The 27,824-nt window shown below is 37.8% G+C and overlaps 1 protein-coding gene across 5 annotated transcripts in view; it reads right to left on the bottom strand.

Annotated features, from left to right (window-relative positions):
- Positions 1-10,564: 10,564 nt before the first annotated feature.
- The window catches only part of STAG2 (stromal antigen 2), a 76,429-nt gene continuing 59,169 nt past the window's right edge, over positions 10,565-27,824 (bottom strand). The window contains exons 23-34 of one of the 5 annotated variants that reach the window (XM_051630048.1): positions 25,106-25,198; positions 23,191-23,365; positions 22,659-22,798; positions 21,555-21,656; positions 19,027-19,175; positions 18,363-18,491; positions 17,937-18,142; positions 17,366-17,555; positions 17,167-17,280; positions 15,754-15,880; positions 15,338-15,415; positions 10,565-14,074 (exon numbers count right to left, since the gene is read on the bottom strand). In XM_051630048.1, the coding sequence (XP_051486008.1) occupies positions 14,063-14,074; positions 15,338-15,415; positions 15,754-15,880; positions 17,167-17,280; positions 17,366-17,555; positions 17,937-18,142; positions 18,363-18,491; positions 19,027-19,175; positions 21,555-21,656; positions 22,659-22,798; positions 23,191-23,365; positions 25,106-25,198 (1,515 nt within the window). In that variant the 3' untranslated portion in view covers positions 10,565-14,062. Of the gene's footprint in view, positions 14,075-14,359; positions 14,734-15,337; positions 15,416-15,753; positions 15,881-17,166; positions 17,281-17,365; positions 17,556-17,936; positions 18,143-18,362; positions 18,492-19,026; positions 19,176-21,554; positions 21,657-22,658; positions 22,799-23,190; positions 23,366-25,105; positions 25,199-27,824 lie in introns of those variants that run through there. The other 4 variants (XM_051630050.1, XM_051630047.1, XM_051630052.1 and 1 more) reach the window with 4 other exon arrangements.

Genomic DNA, 27,824 nt, shown 5'->3' with positions numbered 1-27,824 from the left:
CTGTTCTGGCACTGGAGAAGACGTCTGTAAGTCAGACACCTGCTCAGCAGTCCCCACAGCTCAGCCTTCTGTCGAGCAGTTGCAGAGGATCCTGCTTTTGCTAAAATTCCACTTTGGAGCATACCAAGCAGCTGACATCACCTGTCGAGCAAGTACCCAACCCTCTCCCCACCAGAGTCTGAATGTCCACATCTGCAGTGCCCAGGCAGAAGTGCTCTGCCCGGGGCAAGATGGGGCAGCCCCAGACCTGTGGTCCCACTGAGACAGCCCATTAAACCAGTCTCGGGAGAAGGTTGAACCCTCACCCCTCCCTCCAGCACCTCCATCTCTGCTGCACCCAGAGCGCTGCAGAACCTTCCATGTCCTACTGTGAGAAACTGCCTTGCCTAACACAGAGCACTTCTTCAAACAAGATAAGCAGAAGCCTCTTCATCTCTGAATTCAATGTAATGGGATGGAGAGAATTCACCTACACAGAAAGCTTCCAACACAAACCCTTCCTAGAGCACTACCAGTGTCTTGCACATCCTTTTGAGGAGGGCAACAAGCAGCAGTTTGAAGACCCTCCAACCACACCCAGTGTGAGAACCCACCAGCAGTCGTCCTCTCCTGGACACAGCAGAGGCTCTCCTTGACCTCGGTTTCCCCTGCTGATGAAGAGGACACCCATTCCTGAGCTGCCACAGCCCACCAGCCACTCCTGGTCTATCTCCAGTAAGCTGCTCTCCCTCCTCCATGGCTCCTCAGCCCCGAGCCCTCCCCTGTGCTGGCCCCAGGGAGCACACGGATGCTGAGTCCCCAGCTCAGCCCCCACGGACACAAGGCCCTGCACTGGTACTGCAGGGATGCTGTAAAACAGAAATCAGGCTTATGGAGCTAGTGACATCAAATGTAAAATGGAGGCAAAGAAAACAGATTTATCCAAGGTTTTATGATCATTCCTTGAGAAAGAGGAGGGTTTAGCTCCCACTTCCTCTAACATTTTTTTTATCATGGCAATGATGATTGGAAGAAGAGCCTGCAGAGTTTCAGCCTGACTTAAATCCATCTACAGCACCAAGGAGACTTTGACTAACACGGAGAGGGCAGAGACAGAAACATGCGTCACTTAGTGGAAAGCGTATCCAATTTGAGAGATCCTAAATTCCTTTATAAATGACACTGATCAGTCCTAATTGGTGCAGGAGTCAGCATTACCTAGGTCCTGACACCAGCTCAGGAGCTGAATGCAGTCAAGTAAATTTCAGCTTTAAACTATTCAAATGTCAAATAAAAGTTGTTGGGTTTTTTTGTCTTCCACTATGCCAGTAACACACTTGGCAAATAATTGTGCAAATGTCTAAGGAGTTAAGAAGCAGTAACAATTTTAGGAGAAAAAAGGCTGAAATAAGGCAGTAAAAGAGTGAAGGACAACTTTGGATAAGCTGCCCATTTCACACCCAAGGCTGAGAAGAACTGATTAATGAAACGGTATCATATGTCATCATCTAATATGTAGCAGCAGCCGTGGGCTTTCTCATGTTACTGCTGTTGTGCTCTACTGCTCTCCACTGCTCCAAGACATCACTGCTGGGACCAAAACAACTGGTGCTGGTGGCAAGGGCGGGCACTCCCCACCCTGCCAGGCTTCCACACGCTGCTAAGTCAGGTAACCACAAAAGGGGAAAAAAACCAAAAAAACAAAAAAACACAAAAAACAAAGAGAGAGAGAGAGACATTTGGGGGGAAAAGGGAAAGTTGGATGACTGGGTTCTGTGGAATTTCTATCCCAAATTCCTGCTGACCATGCTCAGACCTTTGCATTTCTTTTTCTGTTAGCTGGAGGCCCACTGAGAGGACACAGTAAGACACGACAGTAGAGAAAACAGTCCAAGAAAGATTGATGCAGGCGAGTGGGGAATTCATATTGTGGTTTCATTGCCTGAAGGGAGAAGCCCTTCTGGTGGCCTTGCTACTGGAGCAGATAACTTTATGCTGTGGAGTCACAGGCGTCTATCAGGCTACTGGAGGATCTATAAGGGGAGATAAAGAGTATCTGCACAGCATAATGCACCAGCACTTAAGCTTCTGGGCTATTTCAGGTCCTAGAATAAATTTAGCTACATTTATGTTGCACTTAAGTCTGAACAAAAAGTACTTTCTTCCCTCCAAATTTCTGGCCAAACGAGAGAATGATGAAGTCCTCTCCTCAGGATGTGAGTATCACCTGCATGACCTGGGAAGTACAGCAGTCTTCACCACAGTGACACTTCAGCACTTAAAACGTATTTTCCATTACACAGCTAAACCAGAACATCTGTAAATCACATCCTGACAGAACTGAAGTACAATCTGTTCTCAAATTTCTTAGTCACTAAAACCACACAAAAATCTCCTGTTCTGCCTTTCTACTCTGTCAGCTCCCTTATTTCTACCAGAGGCTCCTGTAATTTAGTATTTTCCTAACATATTAATACTTTCCTAGGACAGTGAACTCAGCCCATTATATTCTAGCAATTAATTCCTTTCAGCTCCAAAAGCACTTGCCATTTTGTTCATTAACACCGAGGTAATCCCTCATCAGCTGAGAGGAGAAAGCCTTTGGCAGAGGTGAAGGCTGTTGGAGCACACCATGGAGCCTTGAATAAAGCTCTCCTGTCTGTCAGACACCTCCACACACACACACCCCTTCACACTGTCCTCCAATACCTCCTGGAGCTCAGGTAACAAAGGAGAAAGATGAAATCCAAACACACAGTCCAGTGATAGGACAAGGAGTAATGGATACAAATTGTAGCATAGGAGGTTTAAGGTGAATATCAGAAAATTTTTTTTTACTGTGAGAGTGACAGAGCACTGGAACAGGCTGCCCAGAGAGGTTGTGGAGTCTTCTTTACTGGAGACATTCAAAACCCGCCTGGACGCCTTCCTGTGTGATGTACTCTAGGTGACCCTGCTCTGGCAGGGGGGTTGGACTAGATGATCTTTCGAGGTCCCTTCCAACCCCTAGGATTCTATGATTCTATGATAAAACACGGTGAAGAAGTCTCAGTCCTGCTCTCACAATACAAACACTGAAGTATCCTCTAGGAAGGTTTATCTTCTTCATTGCTATTATTCTTCTCAATGAAAAGCCTTGTTAACCAATTCTATCTTTACCCTGAAGTGACCTTTTTTCCTCTGAAAAATGGATTATTTATTACTGTAAAGAAACAAGAACGACTCTGCTTATGTATGTTCCTGTAGGGATCTGTAGCTTGTCAAGATTTTCAAGTACAAAGGAAAAAGAGAGGCGACAAAAAAACCCCAATCTAGAGACCTTATTCCAGGCTGCAGAAAGCCAAGAACCTGGCATAGCAGCAACATACAGAAGCCTCCACGGAGACCTTATAGCAGCCTTCCAGTACCTCAATGTCAGGAAGGACATTTTACAAGGACATGTAGTGACAGGACAAAGGGTAATGTCTTTTAACTGGAAGAGGGTAGATTTAGCTTAGACATTAGGAAGAAATTCTTCACTGTGAAGGTGGTGAGACACTGGCAGTTTGCCCAGGGAAGCTGTGGAAGCCTCATCCTTGGAAGTATTTAAGGCCAGGTTGGATGGGGGATGGGGCTTGGAGCAACCTGGTCTAGAGAAAGCTGTCTCTGTCCATGCAGGGGGGTTGGAAACAGACGATCTTTAAAGTCCCTTCCAACCCAAACCATGCTATGATTTCTGTGATTTGCATCAGAGGGGTCAGATCAATTCTAGCCTGGGGAGACATCCTGGCTCTGTAAACGCAGACACCTGGGCCCTGCAGAAGGGGCCATGCCACACCATACCTTCCACTCTCTGCTATCCTAAGGTGTGATCCTTGCAGTTTACAGGAGTATCAGAGTTAATGGGAAATGCTTGAAAGAAAAAAAGATATTTTTTACCCACTAAGTCTTCCAGTGCTTGTTAGCCCACTGGCAAGCAGGCTGCCGTGGGGCTGGGAAGGCTCCACAGCTCCCCAGACCAGCACCACTGCTTCCCACCGAGTCCATCTCTGCTCATGCAAATCAAGCAACTAAGCAGGCATACACGGAATATTAAATACTCCCACAAGTAGTGATATATTAATACAATGTACAGTAAAATATATTTGCCTCATAATTCTGGAAATGCCTGCTGAGACAGCTGAATATGAAAATTGCTTGATCCTGGCTTAAGCAGATTAAAGATATCTTCCCACTCCTTTGTGGCAGCCTGCTGGGACATCGGGTGGGTCTTACAGTCCTCTGCCCCTGCAAGGTCATGCATGTTTACGGCTGGACCCCCAGTTCAAGAAGGGGGCAAGGAACTGGGAAAGCCCAGAGAACTACAGGGAGAGTCCAGGCCAGCAGATGGGGGCAGCTCCCAGCAGACCACCTCCTACCAGAGGGTCAGGCTCCTCCTGGCTGGGCAGGGATACTGACAGGCCAAGAGCTGTGGCTGAGGAGGCTCAGCTGGGCCATGCACAAACCTCCCAGGCCAGGAGGGAGGTGCAGCAGGTCACTGACATCTTCCACAGTTGTTAAGGCTCAGGTATGAAACAACTCTTCCACTTAGGCTGACTTAAACTGGCTGACTTTACTTTCCGAGGGACGCTGAACTAGATGGTATCTACAGATTCTTTCCAATCAGTATTTTTATGATTCTGCAATCTTATTAAAAAGTAAAATTATAACCAAGTTGGTTGTTGCAACAAATATTTTGTTGATTTAACAACATTTAGGATGTCATTAACAAATACCTGCATTTTTTCCTCAATCTGGCTTAAGACTAGGGACTGTCCTAAACAAAACTCTCAAGTTAACCTTTGTATTAGCAGACATCTTCACTCAGTAATGTGTCAGGTGTCTAGAGCTATACTGACAGAGTTAAAAAGCCCTGGTTCTCCCAAGAGGATATATACTTATAAAAAATAGGGACTGAAGATAACTAGAAAAGCTCCCTGTATTTCAGAGGGGTGGCAGAAAAAAACACCCTGAATCTCAGCCACAGATAGCAGCACCAGAAATAAAAGTAACTGAAAAAACACCCAATGTTTGAACAAATAAAAGAGGCAAAATTCAATGAATAAGTTACTACAAATTATCTACCCAGATCCAATTCTCATACAAAGCCAGGGAAATCTCACCTCTAAATGCTATGGTACCAGAATGAGAATTAATACCTTAATTTAACTTTTGCAAAAGTTACAAGGCATCACTTTGAAAATACCATACTGATTAGAGCTGTATGGTTATTACTAACTTGAGCTTTACTTTGCATAATTGCTGTCACTGTCCTTTGAAAGCAGAACTCTGTGTAATCGCTGCACCACGAGCACCAGTTTGCTAAACAAAGGACAGGGCTGGGTTGCCCAAATAGTTCAGGCCAAATTCCTGTAACACAAGCAGGTGAAAGAGGGTATCATGGCATCTGCCTGCCATTTCAATTCCCCAGAACAGATACTTTTGCCCACTGTCCGTCACCTACAGCAGACTCTGGGGATGGAGACATAACAGACTTGTTTTCTGACCAGTTACAGTGGTGTAAAAGGGGCCTTCTAAAGGCTGGCTGAGTGGAGAATAGAAGCAGTAACATTTTCAGATCTCATTTCAAGAGGATTTCTTAAAAAACTAAGTAGAAACAAGTTAGGAGTCCTCATCCTCTGAGTTTTTTGAGAAAGGTGTCCCTTCTTCTCTCCCCTAGCAAGTCCTACAGGGATAAGAGGCATAATTTATGCTGATGCATCAAATCTGTCTCCTTATTCCTAGAATACAACTGTCTGAAAGCTCAAACCAAGCTGGTTTATTTCTCTAACATTTCTTCTGATAAAAAAATTAATTACTTCACTTGCCAGGCCCAGCTCAAGCTTACCACATAGCCAATTGAAAATGAACTGGACAACAACAGTAACTGCTTTGGCATTCTGTTTGGTGGAGTCAGAAGGTGGATGACCCAGGGTTACAGGACTGACAAGTCACTGGCAGCCTGGTGACAAACTAATGTACAAACAGTAATTAATTACCCCTTCTGAGAGAGGATGAGCACCACACACATCTGAAAACACAGAGCCTGAGGAGGAACCGTGTTGTGGCCAAGCTGCCAGCCAGGGCCTAACACGCTGGCTGGTCAGAGTATCTTGCTCTCCAGATCCCTGTCATGCAGGTGGAAACTAGACCCAGTGCTGTGATCTGTGTGTACGTGTTTGTATTTTGTAGAACAGGAGACATCATCTGCCCAGAAGACCCAACCTGCCAAGTTAACACATTTTTGAATATGCATCACTAAGTGGTGTGGTCTGGTTCTAATCGTTCTCTACACACCATGTATGCCTGGTCAATGAATAAGAGATGAACAGCAAATAAAATAAAGAAGAAAATCTGACTTTCCTTGTGGGTGGGGGTTTAAGAAAAGTCTAAGAGACATCTTTTGAACTTTAATAATGGATCAAGTGACCTAAATCTAATTCTATTAACTAAAGGAACAGCATGTGAATAAACGATGCTTCTGAACTGTCTCAATCTACAAAATTTGTGGATCTCTGACAATCAGTATAGCATGCTACAACAAACAAATTCTTTGCTTAAATTATAACAAATCCCAGGAAAAGAACGTTAATGCCAACAGCTGAAATGATGTTCTTGGCAGTCTCTCCTTTCTACAGGGCTCCACTACAAATCCAACTCAGGTGAAGTAGAGAACTGTGGAAGGTAAAAGCCCTTCTGAAGCAGAAGATGAAGTGTTGCAAGGTTAAAAAAAAATCTAAACCAAACCAACAACAAACAACAGAGAGATTGCAATGAAATCAACTTTAAAATAGGACATCTGTTCCTTTTAGCTTCCTGGCACTTCAAACAAGCTGCTTTCACTAAGTACAAGCTATTGATATAAGCAAGAAAAAAAACACAGTCCCTTAACAAGGAAAACTATCAATAGTACAAACCTGCAGTCTTCTCCCATTACCAGCATTTTACACAATATGCCCTTAAACCATAACAGCATCAGTACCTCAAACAGGATGGAAGTGACAAGATAGTGTTTGCACTTGACAAAGCCACTTCCCTGATCCACGCTCGGTTTCAAACAGCACTTCAATTCCTGGCTGCAATGGAAGACTTCAGTTAAAAAACCGCCCCCAAAAAATCTGCTTTTCAAGATGCAGAAGATTATAAGCCAGCAACAGAAGTAATGAAAAGACAGGGTTTTGTCAGTTGATATGCAAGAACAGTCACGTAAGAGCTCAGTATTTCAAGATGAAAAATACAAAGAGTAGGATAAATGTAAGATATGCTACATCTTATAGTGCTTTTGTATACGATATGAAAAACAAGTGGATGTGGTTTGCTTTTTTGCTTTTGGTAGAGTTCAGCAGTCTAAAGAGAAGAAAACAGAATATAAACCTGTGAACAGTGTGTGTTGAAATAATAAGAGATCTGCACATACGTCACTCAAGAATTGTGGTTTAACTGCTATTTAAAAAGCAACAGCAAATTGCATGGCTTCCTGGAATGGCCATGTGGTGTGGTAAGTAAGGTTTCACTTGGAGCTGCCAACATAGTACTGAAAAGCTGAAACTTTACCCACAAAATACTCGGGCTGAGCAGCATAGGATCAGCAGGCTGGCCTGGAGCCGTGTCACTCACAGCACAACTCCAAGCCCACCCAAACCCACCATTACCTGCATTAACTACAGCACAATGGTCACAGCAATTCCCAAGGCCTTATAGTGCCTGTCAACAGATTTTACAGTCTGACAGAAAGGTACACGGAAAAAAACAAAAAATCTTAAGTTAAGGTCAAATGCATTGAATGAGCAGTCCAGAGAAGGGCTAAATAAGCACAAGGACACAATCTCTGCTAAAACTCTTGACAAATAAATTGCAACAATCTCAGTATCCAGGAAAAAGCTTTCTCAAAAAGCACTTTAAAAGAATGGAAATGAACAGGACACTGGTCTCTTAATTCAAGAGTCTTCTGGGTGCAGCCACAGCCTATCAGATCTGAAACAAAATGCTGCTGCTCATTGATCTGACCAGTCATCACTCACCTCAGCATACCAGAAACTGTCTTCATCAAACTAATTAATCAGTTTCTTCAAAACCTTGTATTACTTGTATGTTTCCATTAAGTAACCATCTTTACATCCCCTTCCATATTTGAGATGTTCTAGGACGCCTAGAGGTTTTATTATTTTGATTTATAGTTTACAAAATTAATTTTTAATAGCTTTTTTGAAAATGCAGAATTCAAGCTGTTATCAGCTGAACACATATTTCACTTTTATGACTGGTAACTAACTGCAGCCCTTGCTTTGACAAAAACAGTTAATATGATGGCTTACCTCTTCTTTCCAACCAAAAAATGCTTGGAAAAGCTCAGAAGAAATAACACAATCTGTTTTGGGAAGCACAATGACAGTGCAAAGAACTGAACCTATTCTCTAGAACAGGGACGTTTCCATAGGGGGCTCCATCAGCCATCCATCTAATCTTTAACATTCTTGGGATCATTTTTTTGGGCATGTTTATAGCTTCTTACCACTGTACTGCCACTATGATTTATATCTATAAAATCAGACAGTAGCTACAAAAAACAGAACAAAAAAAGCAGCTGAACTGCTAGTTGGAAGGCAGTCATTTACAAAGAATCTATTATGACTCACAATTTAGCTGTTAAAAACTTAAAAAAGAAAATTAAGATCTAATCAAAGAAGTACATATTCAAGAAACTCAGCAACATGAAGAAGGGCTACAGGAGAGACAGGAAGCTGAGGAAAATGACAGGCTCAATTGGCATTGACGATTTACTTTTTAAATAAAATTATAGAGTAGTATTGTCCTACATTACCTTGTTTTCCAAGTATGTGTGATCACCCACCTCCGTCAAAGATGTGAACCCTTTTGGGTGCCAATAAATATCAGAAATGAAACAATCTCACTACTAAAGATTGCTTAGGATTACGAAAAACGAGGCAATGACATAAGCTGCATTTCAGTATCATAAATTGATTGAAGAAAATTAAGTTAAAGCAGTTAAGTAAGAATAAGTATATTTTTAAAGAATCAATTTGTGTTTGATCAAAAGAATTCTGAAGCATAAATTGACAATTTTGACAAATACTTCAAAAAAAGAACAAGCTCATGACATTCATCAGATCATTAGATAAAAAATAAGTGATATCTATAGGCTGAAAAGCAGCAGAACCCTACTGTGAATCAAAGCATCTTAAAACCTCAGTACTTTTTATGCACAGGAAGGTAAGTTAATCCCATGCTAGGACAAGTGTATGTGTAAACTATCAGGAAAACAGAGAGGAATACATTTCAAAATGGCAATTATTTAGTTATACTGAGAGAAGATGGGGATTTACTGGTTCTAACAAGCTACAGGAACCAGCACCACAGCAGCCAGAGGGAAACAAACAAACAAACAACAGTAATCACTAACTTCTTATGTATTGTCTTTGGTTGTTTAATAGCAAGAAATAACTTTTTACAGAGTATGTGAAGACTACTCCTTTGACTTTCATTCTGTGTCAGCATCTTCTCTGTGGCCTCCTTGGTAAACTAGAGGACAGGCTTTACTTTCTCTGAATTGTTTATTGTTTTCTACATTTTTATCACAATATCTTTTCAAAACTCAAATTTCTGTAATTTACAGGCTTCTGTATGAAAATGGTATAACTAGAACAGAATCTACATTGTATAGTGAAGGTATTTTCTTGTGTTATAAACTTAGAACCTACTAAAACAATTTTCCACAAGGTACTATTGAACTTACAACAGGATTTAGAGATAGGAATGAACATTTGTAATAATAATGAAAGAAAAAAAACCCCAAACCATCCAAAGTTACATTAGCAAGGATTAGAAGTATTATAGCTATGATTTTAAAACAACTCTTGAAAAGCCTTGTAACAGAAAGGAGCTTTCAAGACACAGCCAGGGCTGCTCAGTAGTGGAGGGTAGGGGAAGCGATCTTTAGGGTTTTTCCCCTCATTTCCTTGCTCTCTTTCCATTTGTTCTGAGCTGAACTGGCAAGCAGCACTTTCACTGGTACTCCTATTGGACTATATACAATACCTCTCATCTCCGAATCAAAACATTCTGAATAATGTCAGATAAAAGTTAACAGGAAAAAAGAAACCAACAGAGAGACTACTGATACACCTTTAAAAAAGGTTAACACAAAAATAATTAACCACTGATTTCTTGGCATGTAAAAGTTCTATACAAATTTTAAAAATTTTATTTGCAGGTACTAACCTCTTGAAAAGCTCACTCTGTATTTACACTAATTTTTTTAAACAAGTTTATCTCAAATTAAAGCATATTTAAAACAACCATGATTGCATTAACTTTTCTACTTTAAATTATTACCCAATTAGTGCTTTATTCACATTTTAAAAACTTGTACAATTTATTACAAATATAAAACAGTGCAGTTTTCCATACATTATCCCAACTCTGAGACAAACACTTAAAAGACATGGAAAAAGATTTTGATTTCTATAAACATAACATTTGCATTACTTATACCCCATTCTTCACTGTCCTCCCCTAAACCCGATTTAAAAAGATCAAACATACAACATACTGTAGGTTTATTTTTATTCAAAAAGTTACTGTCTCAAGACATAAATACAAATCAGAAAACAGTACAATTAGGACAATAGAATGTGGAGGACAACAGGTTAAGGTAAATATATAAAACATTTTTAGCTGGTTGAAAACAAAGCTGTAAGAACTGCTTTCACAAGGAAACACTCCTTCAAGAGTAAGAAAAATCAACTTAAGTTTAAAATCATATATACAGTCCTCTCAGCAGTTCTATTAAATGCAGTGGTGTGAAAAACAATATAGGCAGTACTTTTAGACATGAGTATTTATTTACGTAAAATGAGTTAGGCAGATCTAGTTTTGAGTTTGTTGTTACCCCATGACTTAGTAAAATAATTATATTTTATCATGATCCTTTAGATAATCTATGGTTTTTGGCTACCACAGCCGAATGTTTAATTTCTGAGTCTAAAAACAGGAAGCCTTTTTGTATTCACCCATTTGGGGAGATTCTTGTATTGCAAGCATATTAAGGCATGGAATGATTAAAATAATATACCTCGAGAACTGAGAGACAACTGACAAAAAATATACATATGTAATATAAGTTAATATTTCCTTTAAAATGATGTCTAGCTGCCTAAGCCTTGCAAATGAGTCGATGTCAAAATGGTATAGATCCACTTTCTGTTTTAGACCAAATTTAATTTATTTGTGAATGGACACAAAATGAAGTTTAAAGCTTAGCTTTTAAAGAATATTATGGGTTGTTTATGAATTTCTATTATCCAATCTAATTTACATACAGAGGAAATGTACTGTAACCTGTTAGAAGTATCTTTAACCTGAAGACTGCTTGCAAAGACAGATAGATAAAACAATATAAAATACAAATTTAAAAATCATTTTTAAAGCATGAATTCTCATGCTCTTCTATTTTTAAACATTGTTAAACTTTCAATATATTTCTGAAACCTCATAATTTTAAGTTGGAATTTAAAAGTAAGAAAAAACTAAACAAACTGCGCAATTATAAAATCAGCACCAATTTATATATATATATAATTTTATTTAAAATTTAGATCCCTATTCCCACACTCTAATAAGCTGTATAATTTTTGTTTAGAATTTTTCTGCAAACATACTACAATAAGCTTCTTTTATTTGGAAACAAAATACAGTGGCACTACTGGAAGGAATTTCACAACATTACATTTTTCTTAAAGGACAAGCAAACTTTCAGGGTTGGTAATGGGCAAGCATGACTGAGATCTGTTACCTTCTGGTAGTTCATAGTTTATGGACCTTTCTGAGAAGGCTAGCATGAAGCTTTTGGAATAAAAGTGTGTTTTAGACTAAAAAGCTGTTAAAATTCTGCTTTATGTAATTTTGTCCATGATTAAGTAATACAAACCTTCTGTTGCCGAAGTTTGCATTTAATTTAAAATACTGACACTCCTCTGGTTCTACTACTGTAAGAAAACCAATCCATCTATCATTTCAGTTCATAGATGTAAACAGCAATCCAGCAGACCTCATGATTATTTATAGTATAGCCAGCAAGTGTATAGAGAGGGGCTCAAATCTGTACCAAACACCTCTCAGACTGTTAGATTAAAACTCAAGAGGGAGTACTTCTTATGATCCAGAAATAAACTGATAGCACATAAATAAAATATTGATTATTTTTTCCCAACAAAAAGTGTAGCTTATCCTCTAATTGTTTACTTGTCCTTTACATTTCTTTTTTTTCAGGCAAACAAAACTGCCCCTTCAATGCACTTGATCTTGAAAGCATGTCATTCTCCTTAGAGAAAAATCTGTTCAGAATTTCACTGTATCTACCACAATTTTGTAATGAAAAACTTCCTCTTCCACTTAGAAAATGACTTCACCACTGATTTATTTGCTGCTCTGGTATTAAAACATTGACACCCCAAGAACCTAAAAAAAAAGTTAGAAATGGTGTCAATTTGTAGTCTACTACACATTTAACAAAAACAAAGCAATTAGTATATGATTTAAGATTAAGACACTTCAAGATAAGTTAAGGCATTATAACTTTATTTTCTTTCAAACCAGATTGACCACACTTCTGATTTATGTAATAATATGAAAAGGGCACCTCATTCATTAGAAAATACTTCCCCCACACTTGAAATTAATTATATCCAGTCGGAATGTGATAAAGACTGTGCTTTAAATATTTTAGATAATAATTGCAAAATAATTTTTATTAAGTTGTCTAACTTAAGAGTTCTTTGACAATAGCATTCTACAGGCCTTAGCTTGAAAACAACAGTGTAGTTTCCAGTAACTAAGCCTTGGGAGAAACACTCTATGCACTGGCTGCTGCTGCTGCATTTGTAAAAACCCACAGCCACAGCCAGGACACAAACTTAGTATTTCCTATTAAATATATCAACTCTGTCAGGAAGACAGCAAAAAATCAAACAATAATCAGGTAAAATCGAAATACTGTCCTTCAGGAGACTGTGTGATTAAGTGAAGAAAAAGCTTTCCTGAAACAAAGAATCAGTTTCCATTTCCCATGTGGGAGCATGCCATATAATTCTCTATGCCAATGGAAATAGGCACCACAACTGATGTGCCAAAAAAACCCACCCAAAACCCCAGGAGATCCAGATCTTGTGACTGTCTTAGCTTTTACAAGACTTTATAAAATCAGAGAGAGCCATGAGAGACTTAATTTTCCTGAACCTTAACACTGCTGTTCACATTTATCTGTTGACAAACCAGTTTTTACTGTTCTTGGTATCAAATTCACTTTAGATGCATCATACAATACAGCACACTAAGACACAACTGCCTCTGGTGCCAGCAATAGCTGGACACATCAAAAAATGAGATGATACACTAAAATTCTGACCATAAATCATGTGCACCTGAATAAATAAACAGCTTTATTATGTCTATTTCTATTAAAAACAAGTGCAAGAACTCAAACAATAATGGACTTCTGAAATAAATTATATGAATAAAGCAAAGTAACTTTATTCAGAGAAATTTTTTCACTTATGAAATTATTCAAAAATTCTTACATATAAAATACTGATTGATAAATTAAGCTCTGATTAAATACGGATTCATGTTGTCTCCTAAACTGTTATCAGAGCTGCCCCCAATTCATTTAGGTGGGGGTTTATGCTAAAGAGCAGCTGTGTTCTGCGGTACAGCTGTTTTCTGCAGTCCTGCTTCCAGGATCCCCACCCTTGATGCACCCTGCCTGGGAGCAAGGTTTGCTAGTCGGTGCCCCCTTGACCGTACCAACTCATTTTTCAGTGCTCCACTGCTCGCTCCTCGGAGAGGAACAGTCTGATGCCGCCGGTTGTGCCGGCACAGTGAGGCAGGCACCGCTGGGCTCTCAGGACTGGCTCCAAAAGCTCGCAGAAAATGTGGCTGTAACCTGCTGCCATCAGGTGGTGACACTCCCACACTGCAGCCTACCAAGTCCTGGGCTCTCGTGGGGATGATCCATGAGAAATAAAGTATATAGGAAAGATACCTAGAGCTAACAGTAAAGCTATTAAAATTATATTTGATCAGTTTTAGAAACTGAAAAGCCAAAAGGTTTATGAATTCAATTAAATGCATCTGTAGAAAACCAAATTTTCAGCACTGTCAGAATAAAAAGTATAGGTACTTCACAGATGAATCAATTTAAAAATCAAGGGGAGGGGAAGAACTATTTCAAAACAGAACGTCAGAAAACAGATTATATACTTTCTTGGCGTTACTTCAAGAACAGAACACACAACAGCTAGATGCACAACCTGATCTGATTCATTATTACTAAAGCAAAGGCCTACTAGTACAAAATATATGGATTTTCATTTAAAACAGTATTTAAGACTTCTTTCTCCCATAACAAGAACAGGTTCACGCTGCAACAATACTGTAAAAAATACATAACCGTCTTCCAAAATCCACCAAGCTGTCCAAGATTCCCAGGAAGCCTTGTTGTACTGTCCTCTGCTGGCTTGCTGCAGTTTATTATTTCCAGTGTAATTTTGTACCAGCTACACAAGGTCAAAAATGGCTGCATACATTACAAGTGGTTCAAGACAGAAGGAATCCCTCATGCAGATTTTTAAAAGAGAATAGAGACTGCAGATTTATCAAGTCGGAAAAAAGGGCAACTGCAAGCAGAAACTACAGACTTCGGATGGTTTGGACCTAAAACTTTATATGGAAAGAAAAAATACCTCTCATCTCTATAAATAGGTATCTCTATTATCTCTATTATCTATTTTCTCCATTATCTTACTAATGCACAAAATTAAATATGCCAATTAAAAAATACAAAAAAACCAACCACCAAAAAACCCAACCCCACAAAAAAAAGCAAACCATCCAATGCTGACAATTAGTAATGACATCAGAGTCACCCAACTAAGCTCATCACAACAGGAAACTTCCTTTTAATGTTGTGTATGCACTATTTCTAATATTTTTTTTTAAAGCTCTTTCCTATCAACCTCTGAAAGGGTCTTTTCTGTACCAGATGTGATATTTTCTCAGATTCAAAGCCTTTTGAGTTTTACATAGCTACATATAAAGTATTAGGAACGAAATTCCTACAAACTTGCAAAGAACATCAACTACTTTAGAATTTATGAAGCTAACTTACAGCATAAATTATCCCACTGACTGTACCAGTCTGCTAAAATAAGCTAACAAAGACAACCTAAACATTGCATTCTTTCCATTTTAAATTTGAAGTAAAAGAATATCATAACTTTATGACTGATTTTACATTATTTTCCTCTTATGTAAATTAACCTACCGATTCATCCATGATTGAAGCGGGGTCAAAGAAATCTGGTTTTAGTTCCGTTCTTTCTCTCCTGTTCTTTGACGGTGGCTTTAGAAAGCAAGCAAATAAACATGTTAACTGTAATTTCAGAACAAAACAAAGTTTTTAAACTGTAATACATGAAGCTGAACTCTCAAGGGGTAAGAATTTATTGGGGATAAATGTTCATCATCCACATTGTTATTACAGGCAGTGTTCTTGCTTTTGTTATGGCAGTTTGAACAGATGGCACTTGTATACAGACAGGGGAAAAGCCACTGAAGGATGCAGAGATCAACAAGAATGATCCTTCTGTTTCACAAAAATGAAAATTTGATTCAAATATCCTACTTTAAAAGCCAGAAAACAAATCCAAAATCCACTAAAAAGGTAAGTTAATTTCTTACTAGGTCTATGTCCATGGTGTCAAAATCCATGCCTTCATTGAGATCTTCAATCCGCCCTTCTGATGACATCATCACATCTTCAACAATTGGCTCTTCATCATCTTCCATTAGACTTGTGCCACGTCGACTGAAATGAAAAGGAAAAATGTATTGTTTAGCACTATGTCAACTGAAATCAAAAAGCGTATTTTTTAGCACTAAATAAAGTTTTATCTGAATATTGAAGAAGCTTATGTTCAGTAAGTAACTGCCAACAAATTATCATTCCATTAGACAGAAACTAAGTCATTAAATAAATGCATAACTACTATTAAAGAAAGCTGGTATTTAACCAGCTAGAAGATACTAAAGAATGAGAATGACTAACAAAGATCAAGTTACGGAACTTGGTGGCACATGTCTAAATTAAACCACTGAAACTGTATTACATAAAGTATTGGTAGTGAGGAATTAAAAAAAAACAATGGTAGGGGAGACACGTAACACTCCTCAACATATATGTCCATGGTTTTAGTTCACAACTTGTACTCTTTCTTCGGTAGAGTCACAGGGCCTTCAGTAAAGCAGAGAACTTTTAAAAGTAGTCTTCCCCTCCTCAGCTAAGCTAGCTCTACAACAAAACTTTATTAGTGTGCATGTCAAAATGCACATGTGATAAATCACAGTGAAGTGAATGGCACTACAGTAAGAATGTATGACCTCTGAAGGACAGCATTCATTTAAGAGACTAATTAGACTGTCTTCATCTTTGGTCACAATATGGAGGACTTTACAAGGTTTTTGTCGTTTGGGGTTCAGAAGTTCTATTAAAAATGTTACTGCAGGATTCTTCTCAACTTTGGTGTCAGTTCAGGTCAGACAAAATCTGTATTGATCATAGAAATGCTGAAGACAGCAGTTTTTTCAAGAGGAATACTTTTTTTTAATAAAAAACCAGCTGAACTCCAAACTAACAACTCACAGGTCAATGGAGAAATAGTAGAATTAAGCTGAGCAGAAACTTTCTGCTTCACAAATTCAACACCTATTTTAAAATTAACTTTTAATGTTGTATTTCTAAAAATTATTCTACAGTTAGGAATAAAGATGTTTCACATGTTGCATTGATTATATATACCTCCCATGGACAGTATTCAGTTCAACAACTAGTTTCCTTTTTTGCAAATTTCACTACTATTTAATTTTTCTGGAAATTAAGTTAAAACGTAAGCAAGAAATCAAACAGACCTATCCTACTAAATGCACGACCACGCACCTTTTATCCTGCAACTTATCTAATGCAACTTAAAATTTTAAGACACCAACCACTGATCAAGAACTAGAACATGTATACCTCTTAAAAGATACATAACACTGCTTTCAATAAACTCTCCCCTCCCCAAACCACGGAAGGAGTATTTCCCTCTCACTCACATAGCATGTTGCAAGTTGGTTCTCAGCTTGACGTAGTTCATCGCTGCCCTCTCCTGTTGCTGCCGCGCGGCTTCTTCCTGTTGCCTTTGAGCCAACATCCACGTTACTTGCGTGCTTAAAAAGACCATTATTCTATTTTAAACATGAACTGGTTTTGTGTATGAACACTAACACAAAGCAGACCTACTCATCTACGTACTTGTAATCGAGCGGAGCTTGGTGGTGTTCGGGCTGCATAGGATAGACTCCCATGTAATTTTCTTCAGGTCGCAATCTCTTGGGCTCCCTCATTATTGTGGAAGTAAGCTGAGGTGTCTGCATCATGACTGGTGTGTGCATTGTCTGCTCCCTGTTCAGCCACATACTGTCACTACTGCTGCTTTCTTCAGCTGTAAGGACATCAGGACATTTTTTTCAAACTAGTCTAAAATTGAATGCTTAAACATGACTTAAATGCATGTACTTTCTGCTTACTGCAAATCGGTTTCTTTACTTTTTGCCATTAATTCCTACATGTGCCCCCCCAAAGGCCTGAATTTATAACCACTGGTTAGAGCATTTAACATACTTTCATATTCTGTGACATAACACTGGGCAATGCCTTTCTTTCTTTTTGTGAATCAAAATGTTTGTGTTGTGTTACTCACTCTTCAAATAGTCTTCTCACAAAGACATATATATACACAGATATAAGCTAACAAATAGAAAGCTACACGTGTGGCTTATATCAATGTCTACTCCAGTAAACTTCAAGATGAGAAAAGTTCTACCTTCAGGTACTTTCCGTTTCCCTGTTGCTGGCTTTGTCTTCTTATTTCTGACTGTAGATCCTCGACTACTAATTCCACTAATCACTGACATAGTATCATCATCCCCACCAGCTAATAAAGAGTTTCGGTAGGACATGAGAGGAAGCCACACATCTTCTCTCCGTAGAGACATCTGAAAGGTCATAAACTTCTCCAAGTAAACATACCTTTAAAAGGAAAAAATAATTACAAATATGTAAAATATACTCAAGATTTTAACATGTCAAGATAAGTAACTTCTGAAATTAACACTCCATGCTCCTCATCTAGTCAACAAAAAGGCCTGACAACAGCCTTGAATGCAATACACATAAATATGTATTTGTTAAGAGGCATGTCTTTTATGGTTATCATTACAAATATTAAGAATATCAGGAAAATACTTACACTGTTCTTTTGTCTTGTCTGAGAAGTTTGGAGGAGAACTCACTCAGAATATCAAGAAATGCCAAATTCAATGGTGGCTGGCTCTCACCTTGTGGATTAGGCTCCTTAAAAGCAAATTCTATGCCATCCCTAAGAAAAAGTTAAAAGTTAAGTCATGTGAAGTGCACACTAAAGAAAAAGTTCTAAGCACTGGGAGCTATCAAAATTGAATAGCTTTCCTCTACATCAAGAATGCAATAATTCAGTGTTTCCATGCTGGCAAAAAAAAAAGTGAGCACTAGTCACAATCTGAATCTAGATGCACTCTTTCTGTCATCATCTTATTACTTTGTATTTCAGGCATTCTGCATGAGGCCGATGTGACCACCACTGAATGATCAGTTCTTACTGCTACACATAAGACATTAAAATTACTTTTTCATTATAGCATCAACACTGCTACCATTAACAGGCTTACACAATGATGCTGAAGATCAACGTTATTTTAACATTTTGGTTTAATTCAGGGACAAAACTGCAGTCATCTAATTTACAAATGGACTATGTAGTCTCTAGTGCTGATGCATCTTTTAATAACAAACTGGTTTTGAAATACTGAAAAGATATGTTAAGGTTAGTCAAGAAGTGTTTACAAAAAGGGAAGTAATACAAAGCACACAATTACTTGTGTAACATAGCAATAGCTTCTCTTGTTTTCAACTGATCCAGTCCAAATGTTAAAGCAAAACGTCGAGCAAGTTCCTTTATGCCACTGAACGTTGGCGATGATCTGTCAAAATTATAACCATTTTCTTGAATCATTTCATTGAAAAGCTGTACGAAAGGAAAGGGGAGATTTTACTTTATTAATATATTTTGTCAAACCTTGAAGCAGTCTACACAGAGCTAAGTTTCAGTTAAGAAGTATTACAGCTCTTTTTTAATTTGGCAACCCCAAAACACTAACACGAAGGTTTAGGGAAGCACACATCAAACTGTATGTAAGCTGAATGACAGATTTCAGCACTTCCCTAAAAGAGGTGTTCTAGAGTTGAGAATACTGAAAATTTGTAGGATTTCTTGATATGTACACTTAAGTGAGAAGAACTGAATGGGCTGAATTTTCACCTGGTCTTGACTACTAGATTTGTTAAACTACTACTCTCAAATTATTTTTTGGGATCTTTTCAAAATACAAGGATAATGAAGAAATTTTTAAATGGAAACGTCTTCAGAAAATCTGCTAAAGACATCAGGAACTTTGCCACTGATGATCAGACTCTAAACTATGCATGAACAGTATGCTATGAAGACAGGCTAAGGAAGTTGGGGCTATTCAGCCTGGACAAGAGAAGGCTCGGAGGAGACCTTAGAGCACTTTCCAGTACCTGAAAGGGCTACAAGAAAGCTGGGGAGGGGCTTTTCACCAGAGAGGGCAGGGATAGGACAAGCGGTAATAAATTTAAACTGAAAAAGGGGAGATCTAGGTTAGACATCAGGAAGAAATTCTTCACCATGAGGGTAGTAAGGCACTGGAACAGGTTGCCCAGCAAGGCTGTGGATGCCCCCTCTCTGGAGGTGATTAAGGCCAGGTTGGAAGAGACTTTGGCTCCCTGCTCATAGCAGGGAGGTTGGAACCCAATTAACTTTAAGGTCCTTTCCAACCTTCACCATTCTATGATTCTATTAATAGTTGGCAAAACCACTCTGAACTTCATAGTTCTTTTTTTTAATTTGATCATTATTTTCTCATCCTACTGAATTTGACTACAATTCTCTTCAGCAATTATTTTAAAATTTAGTCAAACTCATCGTTCACACTCGCATACAACACAGAATAAACCAAAGCCACAAAGACTAACAATGAACCAAAGTATGAATTTTAACTTTTTATTTCTAGATGTGCTTTGGCGCACAGCTGCATGCTTCTTTTTTGTTTGTGTAGCTCACTGCAACTTAGTTATTCAGTTTATCAACTATCACTTCTAGTGTTTCTTCTCATTAGTTTCCTTTTTAAGATGTTTTCCAGGAAAAAATGCTACTTACACGTTTAACTTTACATGTGGGGTTTTATTGTTTGTTCTATAAAACTTGGGTCCCCTCAAGTTACTAGTCTTGTTGCCGTATTAGGATTGTGTAACCGTCCCCTTCTTTGCTTGTGTAATTGGTCTTACTATATTCACTTCCTCTATCTGCCCTTTAAAATGCAAGGGGCTGGCTATTCATGACAAAGAAAAGACTAAGTCTTTTGTGAACCCTGGTGAAAAGTCAGCAAAAACTGTAGGAGTATTTAGCTGCATATTTTATGTTGCAGTTCCACCAGCTATTTCAAGTCATGCTGCTATTAAAAGGAAAGGTCTCACGCTCCTTTGTACTGGCAATATCCATTCAGATAAGTCAGCTTAGGGGCTTAATTAAGGATTTTTTCTGGTTACTACTCAACCAGGATCAATATTTAGATCTATATATACTATGTGGCTCTATGACCTTTAGTCAAAAAGAAAAAAAAAAGTAAAAGTGTGGGGAAAGAGAGGACAAACTGGAGTACACTGGTACAGTGGTTTTCAGGGATATATGGCTTTATCATTCTGATCCTGTAAATACAATTAATTAATATGACTGATATGAGCAGATGAATCCAAGTCTGACCTCGACTGAATTCATCAGGTCTCCAGAGAAACAATCTCATTTACTGAATCATTTTTTAATGTCAAAGATGAGTGGAGCCCTTACCAAACACTAGGGAATACTGAAGTACTAAAACTTCCCATTACTTCTCAGAAGAGCTTAAAAAAAAGGAGTAAAACCCAACCAATCAGAAAACCCCACAAACAACACAAAACTCCACTGTACAGGCAGGAAGTGTTTTCTCTTGTTTATCTGTTCATGATTAAATAAACAAGCAGTTTCACAACACTTTTCTGAATATGTGGCTCACAACTATTGGCTTAGTTATGAATATATCAGAGTTATATTCATTTTGTATTTATCAACCTCTTCCATTACTTTCTTTGTAGCACAGTATTTGCTAAGTACAGGATGACTTCTGGCAGTTTTTCAAATAGCTGCAGAGAATGTGTTTCAATTCAGAGCTACTTATCCCCTACCTTCCATTAGAACTTCTTCATTAATACCTCACACTATCTATTAAACAGCAGGATGTGACCTATAGCATTGAATGTCATTCGTAAAAGTACTGTAACTCGTTCTTACCTGCTGCAAGCTAAGAATAAGTGTTTTAGCACACTGGATTTTGTCTATCTGTCTTGTTTTACTCATTGTTTCTTTAATAATATCACCATAGTCATTGTAATACTAGAAAAAATGAAGAAAAAAAAGGTTAACTTTCCATTTTAGTTGAAAACATTACAACTACTCAGTTCTTCAGAAAACAATATTGGAATTGCTATTAAAAACAAACAAATCCCAAACATAACATGTTCATCACCAAAATTATATACTAAAACACCTCCATAACAATAAAACCCCCTCAAATCAGTAAGAATATATTCACTGCTTTTCATTCTTGTTGCTAGCGTTAATTTAGAAGCAGAATGACCTATTTATCTTCAAGGCCATGACACATTTGTTAATGACACATGTTCACCCTTCCAGGGTACAAGATTAGAATCTAATATTTTTAGTAACTCCTATAACTCTTACGGGGAGTCTTCCAGTTTCTCTGTCGAAAGGAAGCACATATTGATATAGTGTCAGAGCTGTAATTTTTCCAATTAAGACAGTTGCCTATTCAGCCCTAAGTACTTCAGGTTCAATAAAGACCCGATTAGTTATTTAGAGACTCAAAATATATACACAGGGCACTCACACAGACACAAGTAGCCTGCCCAAATTTTAATTTTTGAAGGTAATCCCTAAGGAGCAAAGCTTGACTGTGTTCACAAAATGAGAAGTCATATTATTGTACAGCTGTGAATCCCAGGAGCCAATAAGAGATTTTAATATTTATATATTAATATAGAAATAGAGATGACTTGGGGCGGGGGTAGCCAAGCAGTGGGTGGAGCTCACAAAACTGGTTTTCCCCTGTCTTCTACAAAGTTTAAGCTGAAATTATTTTTTGAGGCTAGACATCATAGGATTCAAGATGGAGAAGATTCTGAATAGGCCTGCTAAACTAGTAACTGAATTAAAAATATATCATCAAGGCTTACAACCTACCAACTCTGAAGTTTTGAAATCTTTACATTTTGAATCAGCTATCTTGTAAGGTAAAAAATAAACAGTAATACAGAAATCCACAACTACTGCATTCTAGTAGTTTTATGAAGTATCACTACTAGGCTTCAGATTTACCTTCATATATTGCTTGAAAATGTCTGCAGCTGTATTCATTTCCACCACAGTATATACAATGAGTTTACAGAAAGCTGCAAGTAGATTTCTTCTTTTGTGCAATGCTTCAATTTTGCTAGCTTCATCATCCTGCTGTCCATCTAGAAAGAGTTCAGAACATGAAAACTGTCTGGTTTAAATATTCCATATTTAAGCATTTACATATAAGTTGACATGGGTTAATGGTCAGGATTCAGAAAATCAAATCTCAATGCTGACAGCAGTGCATGTCACTGCCCACTGACTAGTCCCTTTTCCTGATACAGAGTTGTGCCTACTAACCCAAACCTTTATCACAATTACCCTACATGTGTGCAAAACATAAAATGCATTAATCAGGTGCTGATGATTGAAAACACAAACCTACCTCTGTGCCCACGCAAAGCTCTCAATGCCAAAAAGGAAAAAAACCCACCACAACAAAAAACGTAAGTAAACAAAAATATTAGTTAGAAGGCAAATAATATAAAGCAAACATAAGCTTTGTACAAACCTGCACTATTATTATCATCATCCTGATCAATGAAGACATGATCTAAAATAAAACTGAGTAGTTCAGATTGCAATGAAGAATCAGGAGTGTAAACAAGTGGCTCCAACATGTCACGTCCTCCTGTCATAATCTGATGACTGAAGATCATCAACACATCACAGAGAATTGTGAAAGCCTATTAAAAAGAGACCTTAGTAAATAATTGCTTGGAAACTGTGCATTATTTAGAATAATGTATTTCCACTTAATAAAATACTCAAGAGCCAAATGGTGTACACAAGCCACTTAAGACCTAATCAGCTACACAGGCCAACTAAAACGTGCAGTTTTTTTACAGGAGGTTACTGAATTAAGACTTAGTCTCCAAATAAAAATATTGCACAGATAAAGCCAACTAAGTATCAAAACACTGTGAGATTAAAATGAGGAGTCTGAAATTCCCAAATTCTGCCTGACGGATACTACATTAGGACACTGGAGAACTTTGTGGACACCAACCATAGTACCATCTTTTATTCCTTTTTTTAGAATTGCTTTGATCACATTTGTAAAACATCAAATAGCTGAGGTAATTCAATCCCTTTAAATCCTAAAATATGTCTTGCTTCCAAAAAAGCAGCCACCTCTTCATTTTGCTGGCTAACTTGTGCATCTGACATCAGATTTAAATGTCTGTACACAATCTCCCTGGAAAGTTCAAATGTATCACTACCTAGACTGACATTCTTCAAATTAAGAGAACAAAGCATCGCACTGCTTAATTATGCACCTCATCTCTTTGACTCTAATCTCTTAAGTACTTCCATTTTAATGAACAGATCTTCTAACTCCTCAAAGCAAATATTACTAATTTCCTGGTCACAAAAATACAGATGCTCCTCAAGTCCCTTGTACCCTTTCATGACATTAGAGAAGGAAAGAAGAACCATGGTTCATGGTTCAGTCATCATATGTGACTAAGGCCATTAGAATTTCTAGAGCCTTCACCTGAGACTTGTACAGCACTTTTTAAAGAGACCTACTAAGAGCTTCAGTGATTTTTGTTACTCACACATTCACACTCTATACCTTGTGATATCTGACACTAGATAGCTCTCTGACACACAACATGCCTATTGAATTCAAAAAATACTCTTCTTAAAGCAAGGGTTTCAAAAGCTGTGGTTGCGCAACTCAGTGGACCAGATTTTCATCTTTAAGCTAAACCAGGTTATTATTACCTTTAGGAGCAAAAAGACTCCTGGCCTTCTATCTATCTAATTAAAAAGTATACCCAGAAGATAGTCTGACACCTCCCTCATAGAGACATACTTAATTTTTTTCAGTTTAGCATTCTAAAGGATTTTAAAGGCATTTGCTCAGAATTTATCCTGCTACCAGTAACCTGTGCTCTTCACTGAAACCCCGAGACTCCTGTAAGTGTCCTACCTAGAGAACTATTTGACCACAGAATGCAAGAGACTCTGAGACTCTACAGTTTAATCTTCTCCTTTGACCCTGGTTACCCTTAAAACTCAACACAAGTTATTTCCCAAGATGATGTCTCAATTCTTTTTGAAACAGAAGAAAAATAAACCAACTCCAAACCTTCACACATGCATTTTTCTTCAAAAACAAGCAGGACTTCTATCTCCAGCCTGCAATATCAGAATGTACCTGCATGGACTAAATAATTATATACTCATGGCTGAAAGGATTAAGTCTGAATTGATTATGAAATCCTATCTAAATTACCTAAAGGAGGGCAGGCATAGAAAGAAGTACAGCACGTATTCAGACTCAAAGGGCATTCAGGCTAAACATCCACAATACACCACATTCCCACAAAGGCACTAGAAATACTAGCAAGAGAAACTTTTCAACTGCTTTTAAGAATAATACCAGAAGACTACAAGGACAAACAACAGTCACTAACCTGTTCCTTAACAGCAGTGTTTACGTTGGTCAGGTAGTGTTGACAGATTTGACAGAACACTCTCATCTGTTTCTTTAGACATAGAAGATCCTCCTTTAAAGAGAAGGATTTAATGTAAGAGTTTTGCTTTTTATAGTCACATTTAGTGTGTGTTTTCACAGAGCTAGCCATCACAGACCCCGCATACAGTCATAACATTCAAGTCCACTGCATTATTCAAAATCATTATCACAAATAAAAATAGCAAGTAGCAATTTTCTCAGTTTTCTCAGCCTGTGTATCACAAAAAGAAATGAAAGTTCGGTGAAAATAGTGAAGTAACTACAGTAAAAACCTCCCTCCCAAAACCGAACTTGGAAAACCCTCACCACCACCTCCCCTTCAAAAAAATAAAACAACACACCTCCAAAAAATCCCAAACAAAAATCCCACAATAAAACACACTCCCCCCAAAAAAAACCCCAACAAAACAAACCACTCAAAATATGCCTGAGGAGAAAGTAAAATATGAGAGTTGGGGTTTTCTTCCCCTACTCCATTGGGAGGGGGGGCAGGAAGTAGCTTTAGAAGTGTTGCAATAACTGCAAGAAGAGTGGATTATTGAGCAAATAAAGTATCAAATTGGTGAAAAAATACCATTGGTATGTGCAGCATAGTTGGTGTCCTAACTTCTAGTTACTCAATCATGGGAAAATTCTAGCTCAAGCAGAGCTGGGGGAGTGTCACATCACAAAAGACCAACTACATAACCAGCACCAGGCAAAGAAGAAATACCCCTGAGAGAAGTCAGGTAACACACTGGTACAATGCATCCTTTAATCTTAGCAGTAATCACAAAAGCAACTGCTGCTTTTTGACAATGAGTTTATGTATAATACGATTTTGAACACCTTCACTACATAGAAACTTTTCTCTCAACATTTACCATTCAGATTGTTCTGCTAATGTTAAGAGAATTACACAAGGGAATATTTTATTTCCTTTATTAAGAATGATTCCTTTAAATTTTAATAAAAATAGAACTATTAATATAGTGGGGTTTTTTAGCAGCCTTTATGATGAAGCTAACTCCCATACTTAACCATTAACAAACAGAATGCTGTTAGAAGTTAATTTTACCAAAGAACAAAAACAACACCAGAACATTTTTTAGGCACATTTCTGTCACTTCTATTTCTACGCTTCAGCTTCTTCACTGTTATGTTCCATTGTCACTGAACAGCAATCAGTGGAACTTCTGGAAATACCTAGTATATCTAGCAGTAGTCAAGCAGTTAAATGTAATGAAGAAGTTCTGGTTCAGAAGTTAAACCTATGAACACTTTATTACCAAATTTTACCATACAGGAGCAGAAAATAGTCTCAATAAAGGACCACTTTTCATATAAGCTTCTTTTAATTCCTGCTGAAAGCATCACCAATTACTATTTATTGCAAAATAGCAAAGTTAATCTTAATTTTTAACCTTCAGTATTTAAGCTCAGCTTTTGCTGTCAGGCTTATGATAGAGCTTAAATCACTAATACAAAAACCTCAGTCTGCTGTTTACCCTTTAGGGAATGAGGTACACAAAGCCTCCAACTGGCGACAGGACAAGGGGAAATGGCTTTAAACTGGAATAGGGTAGATTTAGGTTAGACATTAGGAAGAAATTCTTCACTATGGGTGTGGCAAGACACTGGAACAGGTTTAACAGGGAAGCTGTGGATGCCCCATCCCTGGAATGGCCAGGTTGGACAAGACTTAGAGCAACCTGGTCTAGCAAAAGGTGTCCCTACTTATGACAGGGAGGTTGTAACTAGATGTTCTTTAAAGTCTCTTCCAACCCAAACCATTCTGTGGTTCTGTAATTTGTTCTCAAAAATGTATGGTATTTTTGGTCTTGGAAATGTTAAAAGCTGCTAAAACCTAGATGGTAAACTAGCTAGCCATTCAGTGGTGAAGAAGTTAGTATTTATTTAACTGACCTTCAGATTCTAAGTACTGAATCAGTAAGGCCATAATTATCAGACTATCGAAGTGTTAACATGATAGAAGAAAAGAAAAAAAACCACCATGATCTCACTTAAAAATATACTTATTTCATAGTTATTTTTATCTTATTTTTGTTCAAGAAAGTGTTTCAGCACTTAAGAACTCCATTCTAAACTGCCTGGCCCTTCTAGAACCATCTTCCATTAGGCAGCTGGCACAGCAAACCACCTCATTGCCCTCTCTAAGAAATGCTGTTCCATGGATACAAGAAACCTTAATCCTTCCTCCAAGACTTTTCAAGAAGTGAAATTAGTAAGATGACATTTGCTAGAGGTTTGCCCTTCAAGATTACTATACATAGAACAGGACCTCTTATTATTCCCTGAGAAAGTTTGCAGTTTAACTTAATCTTCTCATGTCTTTAACATTTAGAAGACTGATGAAGAGCAAAGTATGACTGTATACTAAGCAATAAGAACATAGTGTGCAAATTCTTGTACCTTATTGATTTGTCACTGATACTTCAGTTTGAAAACAAATTCAAAATACTTGAGAGTAGCAAGACTGACTATATTGTGTTTCATAGCTGGTATTCTATGCCTCCTTAGCATTGTTACTGTGCCAGACTAACAGGTACTGCATTTATTTACTACAATTCTGTCAAACATAATAGTGACATGTAAATAAAAAAATATAAAAATTTAAAAAAATGTTAGTCAAGCATTCTCCTACTAAAACTATAAAT

This window comes from Apus apus, chromosome 12 (assembly GCF_020740795.1).
Source record: "Apus apus isolate bApuApu2 chromosome 12, bApuApu2.pri.cur, whole genome shotgun sequence".
NCBI lineage: Eukaryota > Metazoa > Chordata > Aves > Apodiformes > Apodidae > Apus > Apus apus.
Note: the sequence above shows the minus strand (reverse complement) of the source record. Positions and strands in the feature narration are given on the sequence as shown.